The sequence below is a fragment of the Chinchilla lanigera genome, unplaced genomic scaffold, assembly GCF_000276665.1.
Source record: "Chinchilla lanigera isolate Chin_1 unplaced genomic scaffold, ChiLan1.0 scaffold00034, whole genome shotgun sequence".
NCBI classification, from domain to species: Eukaryota; Metazoa; Chordata; class Mammalia; order Rodentia; family Chinchillidae; genus Chinchilla; species Chinchilla lanigera.
In genome coordinates this window covers 10,917,221-10,926,678 of record NW_004955435.1, presented here as the reverse complement: position 1 = coordinate 10,926,678, position 9,458 = coordinate 10,917,221, and the positions used below count along the sequence as shown (strand labels likewise).

The 9,458-nt window shown below is 36.7% G+C and overlaps 1 protein-coding gene across 4 annotated transcripts in view; it reads right to left on the bottom strand.

The window, feature by feature from the left end:
- Ntng1 (netrin G1) overlaps positions 1 to 3,122 on the bottom strand; it is a 323,535-nt gene extending 320,413 nt beyond the window's left edge. For all 4 annotated transcript variants that reach the window (XM_005388823.1, XM_005388824.1, XM_005388820.1 and 1 more), the window contains exon 1: positions 2,391 to 3,122. In XM_005388823.1, the coding sequence (XP_005388880.1) occupies positions 2,391 to 2,636 (246 nt within the window). In that variant the 5' untranslated portion in view covers positions 2,637 to 3,122. The remainder of the gene's footprint in view (positions 1 to 2,390) is intronic.
- Between the last annotated feature and the right edge of the window lie 6,336 nt (positions 3,123 to 9,458).

The following is a 9,458-nucleotide window of genomic DNA, read 5'->3' as shown; positions in this document are numbered from 1 at the left end:
TCAGCGGCAAAAGCGCCTGCCTGGCAAGCACAAGGTCGTGAGTTCGGTTCCCGGTACCGGAGAAAAACCAAAAAAAAAAAAAAAAAAAAAGATGCGGGCTTCTGAGAGACCCTTCTGTGGAGTTTCACGTGAACATGAAAAGCACATATCATATTGCACTTGAGGTAAGCAGAGGCAAATCATTTAAATTCTTTTTACATTTGGCCTCTGACATCACTCAGCCAATGAACTTACTGGGATTAGTTTGCTTAAATACCTCAGATCATATATACGTGCAAGGCAAGTATGGGAAGCCCCCATAATGCACCCTTTCCTGCTTATGTGAGAGAAAGAAGCTTGCTAAAGATGCCCACCTAGCAAACCCTTCAACATGACGGACAGGAGCAGCGCTGATCAGGCATCCTCCAGCCACAGGCTAAAAACAGAGAAACTGCACACAGATATCAGACCTTGGACACATCATACAAGGCCCGTGCAAGTAGGCATGCCACCCTGAGAAAGGATATTTGCAATTTTACTTAGGCTGTAAATTAGTAAACAATTTCAGAGGTAGTATATTGTTGCAAGCATCATGTAAATATATAGAGTTACAGTGCTCTTCATAACACAAAAAGTTGGCCCCAAACTCTTCCTCTGCTGTAAGAGCAGAAGATTGTACAACCTATCATCCAAAGAGCAATTTCACTTCAGATCTGCAATGAGATCTTAAATTTGACCTTTCGTAAGAAATTATTAAAGACCTTATACAAAACCAACAAATGTCCCTTCTCTTTTAGATTTATTATAGTTTTATTAATGTGTTTGAATAAACTCCTCAGGAAGCCTGTGGTTTCTCAAATGTAACTTCTTTGCAAAGCGTTTACCTGTTTCCCAGAGAGATGGGCCCTCTCTTTGAAATATTTAGACTTTCAGGGCACTTTAGTCATAGTGACACCTAATAGCCAAGCTCTTTTTCTCACTCTCCACAAAATCAGGTTTAGACTATAATTCAAACCAATCCCCAAAGGCCCTTCTGAAAAATGGCAAGCCCTTAGCTTTTAGGTGAAAACACTCTTTATTGCTCAAAATTGTTTCCCGTTACAAAACCTTCTCTATAGTACTTGGTCTAAGATGATCTTATGCTAATGTAACTCACTGGGGACTGTGAGCAGAAGCTACTTTGATAAATAGTTTCACTATCCTGAAAATGCCAGGCCAGGTTCAAGATAATAAAATCAAGTAAAAATACTCTTAAAATCTGCAGTAAGATTATACCTGCTATGGGGAGAGAAATGGGATCACAGTCCTTGTATCAAGTAAAGACAACCTACAACAAAAAACAACAGCATAAACTAAATGAACACACTGTCTGAATTCTCTAGCATGTTCAGACACCCTTTTAATCACCAGTCTCTTTACTAATACCCTACAGGTGTATTATCAGCTGGATTATTGGTGAAAACTCAGTGTGTCACCGCAATGCTTGCTATTTTTTCATGTAGTATTTAAATTTTCACCCAGGAAAAGACTTATATACACCAAGAACAATGCATTTTGTGACCTTTGCTTATCAAAAGGAAAGTATCTGAATTTGCATGTCCTGGATCATTATTTTCCAGTGAGTATATTTTTAACATTCCAACCTTCTTCTTTAAAAATACATACAGAAATGGTGATCTTTGATATGAAGAGGCTGAGTGAATTGGTAGAAAGACTTCTGGAAAAACACCTCCTGAAACTTTAGTCCCTCTCTCTTCTGCTTTTTTTGTCATTCATCTCCTAACCATGAACTTCCAAATCACAATAGCTTCCAGCTGAAAGACGTCATGAACTCTAACCTCATCTTCAACTGCACAGAATTTGGGATGTGCCTTATATACGAGTATAAAGAAATCTTCAAAGTTCCTTTGCCATTGAATTTTACCTTTAATGTAACATGGATGACTTAATCATATTCCCAATTTCTGATCTGAAATTTAACCTTCAACTGAATTTTATATATACCTCGGTTCACAGACTTAATTCTTGCCATGATTCTGGTAACGAACTAAATTGGGTGAGAACCAAATCAAATGCAATGGTTAGGTTCCATGTTGATCTCATGGAGAAATTTGAGTCCATTCTCTTTCAGTTTGGCTTTTGACCAGAACGGTTTAAAGAATTAAGTTCGTACACAGAGGTAACACTGTGTAGATCACCCGCCTCAGTGAAACTCTTGCTTTGCTGGGAAGCAGAAAGTTTCAATGCATCAACTGTAATTCTAGATAGCACCTCCTTCACAGAGGAGGAAGCTAGCCTGCTAACGCCAATCTGCCACCTGCATGAATTGAGTGTCACACTCACCACCTTGGAATGCAGATACAACTCAACCCCATTTGTATGAAATTCTCTACTCAAAACCATTGCCTCACCATTGCACAGAATGACTCCGGAGGGTCTCCACAGGTAATATCTGGAGGGTCCAGTTTCACTTTCAGATATTTGGTCATGTCCGTGGATTCTGGCTGACAGGCCATGTAATCCCACACTTTCCCTTCTTCTGTGTAAATCTGAGTTTTACACACATCATAGTGTCCCCACACCAAAGGGTAGGGCTGCATCAACGAGGACACTGTAACCCAAAGGGCATGAATGGACAAGAATCTTGACAAATACATCTCTAAATTCTTTGTTATCTTCGTGGCTTCTCTGTAATCTGTGTCTATTTTACATACACATATATGTGTCTGTTAATGTAGGTAAGTCTGTATACTTAAAAAAAGAAAGAGGATGAGATTTCAAAAAGATTCCAAACCAATACGAAGGATTTAGATATGGTGCATACTCAGGAATACTGATGACTTTGGTGGAAGCCTAACATAGCTGTGTGTTAGGCATCAACAACTTGCAGCTTTTTCTTCATCCTAGAACGTATCTATTAGACTCAGGTCTAGTTTGGTTTTGTTCAAGATGTCCAGAAGCAGACAGTTCAGCAAAGCGATGGCTCTCCCATTGTACATCCGATAACCCTGAGTGATCCTCAACGTTCCCGGCTTACAGGGGCTGTTCAGATGTGCTGAGATATCAGTATCTGAAGCACAAGGATGAGCGTCTTATAGTCCGATGTCTGTTTCCCATCAATCATTCTGTTCTTCTGGCACCATTACCCTTTTAAAAACAATAAGAGTAAGAGTTATTGTCCCACAATCAATGCATTATGAAATGTACGATATGTTGACATTTCAGAGGTTTGATACAATACAAAGCAAATTGGTGTAATATGGCTAACCTTTGCTCAGTTGCATTGCTTAGGATGAGCAAACCAGGAAAATCATCCATACTGAGGAGGATTTTGATAAGCATTTAACTCTTCCATAAAAAAGACAAGATGTGTGTGCTTCAGGTGCGTTGCATGTATCACCTCAAAAAGTGAGCTTCTATCTTAACTACATGTAGACTGCTAGATTCAAACACTTCTTACAGATTGCTGTGCTAGAAAAATCTTTTAAGAGAACAATGAGGTTTTTTTTAATAACAATGACAACTACTTGTATGCCTTTTTTTCTTTTGGCAAAGAGACCTTACAAATCTCCAAATTCTTGTACCTTTCATAGTTTTTGTTAGCTAAAGTGAAAGCTAGAGTTGTTGGTGTGAGTCTGTCCCTGTGGATTTCCTCATTATATTGGGAGACTTTGGCAATTTTTTTCTTTAGCTGCTTTTACTGACAAAGATAACTTGCCATTCTAAAAAATTCAGAAGTAAAACTAAAGGAGCAAGTCTTCCTTTCATAAGAATTTCCTATTTTCTTATATCTTTTTACAGCCATTACATCTGCATTTGCAGTTACTTTCTCTAACAGAAGAGAATTTGTCCCAAAGGCAAATATTATGCGCTGCTTTAAAAGTAAAAGCTCTGTAGTAAAATGCACAATTTAAAATGCACATATAAAGATAGCTGAAGGTGAGTTAATAGGCCATGAAGCAGGATAATGTGGCTCTAATTCTAAGAGAAAATAAAAATTACCATTTAAAAGTCCATATGGTAACTGACAATATAGCCTATACAAGTACAGACACAAGTCATTGATAATTTAATTGGCAACTTTTCTCTTTAGAGATCATTACTCAGATCTAAATAAGCAGTAGTACTTGGAATCCAGGTGTTTGGAAAAAAGGTGTGTTTTCTTAATTATTTGGTTCCTAAACATACTCCAAATTATTAACTATACTCCAGTTATTAATTGCTTTAAATGGCTTCAAAAGGATGAAAAAGCCTGTAACTTTGGAAAATTCCATTATAAATCCTTCAATTCACACTAAACAGTTTAAATGTGGAAGTTCACTATCTTAAAACAAACTTATAAAAGGAATTCACTATATTTAAATAATGCACCATCTTAAAATGAACTAAGCCACTGAGACTCTGAAATGCCAACAGATGGTTGAATTGTGTTTCCATAGCAAAGTAATTTATAATAATTGCTTTATGGATGCAAGTGCAATTTTCATTATATTCAATTCATAAAATGTTATCATACAGCTGCAATTTGTGATATTTTCTATTAGGAAAAGTGTTGAATATTTGAGTTCCTATGAAGCAGTAATTAGCAGTGCGTCTAAACATGTATAAACTACAGATTTGAATCTTCCTCTTACTTGTAAGGACTATGTTGTATTGAACACATTTTCAAATCTTAAGCAAAAAAGAAAAAAAAATCACGGAGGAGCATGTGTTGTGGCTACTATAGCCTTCTACTTTTCTCAGACTTATTACTCATTAGTAATTTTAAACTGATATTTTCAGCAACATCCAACACGCTGATGATTTATAAATACAAAAAGGTGTTAAAGGGATATAAATGTACATTTTCTAGATGCATTTTTCAACTGTTTATATTATAAGAGAAAACGGATACTTCTGAGGATAAGAGCAGTGGGCTTTTCAAGTGGAGTGGTGTAAAAGCTACTAGGATTGGAAACTGTTAACTATAATTCTTAGTTTCAATACACCACCGTTTACTTACTGAAAACAATCTAATCAAAGACTTGCAACTCACTGTTTCAAAATTAAACTGAGTGAGCATAGTGTGTTAAGCTGCAATATTATTTTGAAAATATGACTTCAAGCATATTTTGAAATGATCCCTGAGATCAGCGTTCACTTTCTTTAAAACAATATGATTTTCTAAATCCACTTCATCTTGGTTATATTCTCCTGAATCCCATTTTGACTTACTGCAACTTTATAATAAAGGGTGACCACACATTTGTGCCCAAAAAATTTGGACACTGAGGAAACCTGTGTGACCCTGCTACTACCTCCTGACATAACAGCAATTCCAATGTAATGAATTCTCATTAAGGTATACCAGAATTATAATAATGGTCATTACACAGGATTATGGACTGCACCACTGATCGAATTTAGAGAAGTGACAAGGAAAAATGCAGAGGAGTGCAAGATATTTGAATATTAGGCAGTTGCAGGACCGTGCGACAGACATTCTTGACAAGAAGCAGCCAATTATAGCTTAAATTTCTGGCACATAACCAGTTGTGATTAATAGTTTTCCATTACATTACAGACATATTATTAACGTATTAAAAATGTCAAGCTTTGGCAAGCACTAATATGGCATGGCTCAGTTAGTCTGGAGAATTTACATTTAATGAGCTCCCATTGACACAGAAAAAGACATTGACCACAGCATATTACAGATCAGGAACAGGGGGGTCCCTCAGCTATTCTCTAATTTAATTTTTTTCATTGTAATCTTTAATTTCAGAACATCACCTACGATGTATTCTTCATTTCAGGATCTCATTACTTTTCGGTGCTGCACACACCGTCCTTCAAAGAAAATCCCTCTACTTTCAAATTAGTCATAAATTAAATATATGAACTCCCATGGAACACAACAGAAAAGACAGCTCTGTTTGTGAAAATCAAGAATTTGCTACTGAAGTGTAATTATGGGGTTTTCCAAGGAAATGAAGTGATACACAAACAGGATATTATTTGCACTGCAACCTCTGTCACCTAATCGCACTGCTTTCCCTCTGGCTTTGCATTCAATCAGGTTAAAATATCAATAGATTCTTAAAAGCCAGATCATCAGAACAAATAGCAAAGCAAACCGATGATGAGAAGGACAGTCAATGACATATGTTGAGACTTAATATACTAAACATATCCCTCCAGGCCCATCATGGAACTAATTGCCAAGTAATGTGGCTTTTGAATTGGTCTCGGGTGTCCAGATCACCTGCACAAGGACAGCTTCAGACGAGCTCTGGACAGCCCCATCCCCAGTTCTTTACTTTGCCAAACTTAGGGACTCACTGTCATCAAATAACGTCATCAGCTCTACCTGTGAACTGAAGTCCTTTTTGATTAAAAAAGATACCCATTAAAATGCCACAAATACCCCACAGACCTCTGGTATATAAATTCTGAGATACAATAAAAAATATAAAATTATGTCATGGCCTGCAAGTTGATAGATATTATTCACTGGGGCTAAAATGGGCTATAAAATGAGTTTGCATAGAAGGAACATATATTTTTCTGGGATTCTGAAGGCAATTCCCTTGCACCTTGGATTATCTTTATAGAAGACATTTCACAGGCCCTTTCTGTCACCAGGAAGAAACAAAAAATCCTCCCAAAATATTATATAGAAATAATAATGATTAAAATGATAGACAATCATGTTCCAAAAGCAATTGCCAATTTTATCAAGTAAGAGGAAAATATTGCCAGTAAATCTACTAACACTAGCTGGCTTTCAGCATTCATTTTATTATATAATAGGAGGTGGGTGTGGTGATAGTAGGCTATTTATTCCATAAATATTCCAGCTCTTCAGGGGCACCTGAAATAGACAGCTATTGACTCACTCTTTACAGACATTAAGAATTTTATAGATATGCATGTTTCTGAATGAAAAGGAACAAAAGGAAAACTAACTATAATCATATGCCGTTGAGAGAAAAAATATACAGAAAAAGATCTACAAATTCTATACCCTCTCAAAGTTAGCAGTTTTCAATACATCCACAATAATAAGATTTATTGCATGAACTATTTTAACATACATTGACTGCTCTTTGCACATATTATTTGTTGGAAACAAAGAGCATCTTTTTTTCTTCTTAATGGAAAATATGGGCTGCTGTTTTTTTGTTAACCGTCTCTCAAAATATAAGGAATTAAGCATTACTGAAACATCATTGGCATATCTTAGTCATCCCTGATTGGGTATTATGAGCAACTGCCTATCAGGAGATTCTTAATAAAACAGGTAACACACCTCAGTGTTTGAAAGATCTCTATTTTCACTAAGAGAAAACCAAAGAGCAAAATCAGATGGCATATAAGTTTTGCAGATGTTTGGTGATTTGATAATACATACAATTATTTCAAAATCATTTCAGTCTAAAAGAAATCTGGTGTTTAATTAACCAAGGAACAACAAATATTTCATTCTCATGCAGAGATGTTTAGAGGTCCAAGGTTTCAAACACACATCTGAGAACATCTACACCCACCTGAAGTTTTGGAACAAAACTCTGGATTTTGAAAATAAAATTAGTTTTGAAAGTATGCTAAAATCACTTACTGATCTCTAACATAATATACTCCTCTCTCCCTCTGTCTGCCTGTCTCACACACACACACACACACACACACACACACACACACATACACTTTTCAATATTAACAGACAATTGGATTCCTAAATTGCATGAAAATTTATTCCTTTGCATGTGACTTGGTGCTTCTGTAACTTAAAAGCTGTCTCCAAATCTTTACTTAGAAAGCCTATCAACTAAAAGTGCAATAGCTTAACTTTAAAGATATTACTCAATGTTTTTCAGATAGTACTTTACTGGAATCAAAAACAAGTTATTTGTACTAATTGCAAACACACAAAAGGTACTGCAGGCTACATTAGCCTCTTCCTAAAAAGCTAACTTAAATTCATTGTAACACATGCTTACCCAGTGAAAGGAAAAAAAAAAAAAAAATCTTAATAGAAAAAAGCTTTTGGTCCAAATGAAATAAATTGCTTCTTTAGAAATTGTTTGTGATTACCACTCTTAAATCTCACAATAGGAAATATTATCAAATTAATAGCCAGGTATATGAAATGTCAAATGTCCTTATGTTTGTCTTTAAAGATTAACTATATTTCAATTCATGGTATCCAAAGGAAAAAATATATCCCTTATGTATGTAAACTGGAACAATGACTTGATGAGTTTTTTTTTTTCTTTGCAACCTGAGCCACCTGCAGAAATCCAAATTTTACTTCCATGAAAAATTGTAACTCATTTATCTTCAGAAATAATCTTGGACACTTACTGAACTGCTTTTACTTTACCAAACAGAAAGCAAGTGGGCAAGGTATTCAAAGAAAGGCAGCTCAAAATACTTCATGAAATACGGGCTTGCTGATTCCCTCACCGGTTGGAGACGCTCCTCAAGGGCTAGACAAATTCAGAAAGCCTTACCCTCCCCCAGAAAAGATTTCTGGAAAACTTTCCAGCAAACTTAACCCTAAACATATTGAAATAAATGACTTTTATAGAAAATCTTTTTTCATTTCTCTAAGATAAGAAAATTTTTAGAATTTTCAGCCCCAAAATGAGGCCTTATTTCTAGAGCAAATTTACTGCCAGGTTCACCATATGTTTAGTGGAATTCTAAATCTTACTCAGAATTTTCCATTCCAACCATTGACAAACTCTCATGACAACGAGGGGCTCTATTATTATTCCTGTGTAAGAAAAGAATGGCAACGAATGTGGAACGAAAGCCTCTACGCTCTGAAAATAGACCTGATGCAACCACTGAAAATCACCCTGAGGTTTTTTGTTTTGTTTTGTTTTTAAATAAAGTTGCCTTGAAACCCTCCTAAAGGAATTTTCCTCCCTTACCCTGTAAAATGACAACCTACTCAAGTGCACTTGGGGAGGGGGGGGGGGGTCCCCCAGGTGAGGTTACCAAAATAAGCAGCAGAGGGCGCAGTTTCTTTTTTAATCTAAGTTTTCTCTCGTATGAATCACTTAATTGGTTATTTTGGGCCCAATAATATTCGGTATTATTTGTATTATATATAGATATCCACAGATCCATACCAGAGAGCAACTCAAGGTCCCTAGCTCAATCCTTCCACTGATTCATGTGAAGCCATTATCGGAGAAAATATTCCAAGCGGCATTCCCACACCAAGTCTTTCCCCCTTTTAGGGTTCCTTTCTCCCCAGCCGCACAACGTGGAATAGTAATGCTTTAATCTCGCACCAATAGAGCAGACTGAAAGCAAGGCGCTTCAGAAGCTCCGGGTGTAGCCACCAGCTCCAAAGGACCTAACAGGTCAAGTTCCTCACCCGAGCAGACAACTGTGCAGAGAAACAATAATAATCGCAACCACCCTCCCGCGCGCTGCGCGGCCGGCCAGGTGTGCGAGGGGCGGCGGGCGCGCCGAGCCGCGGT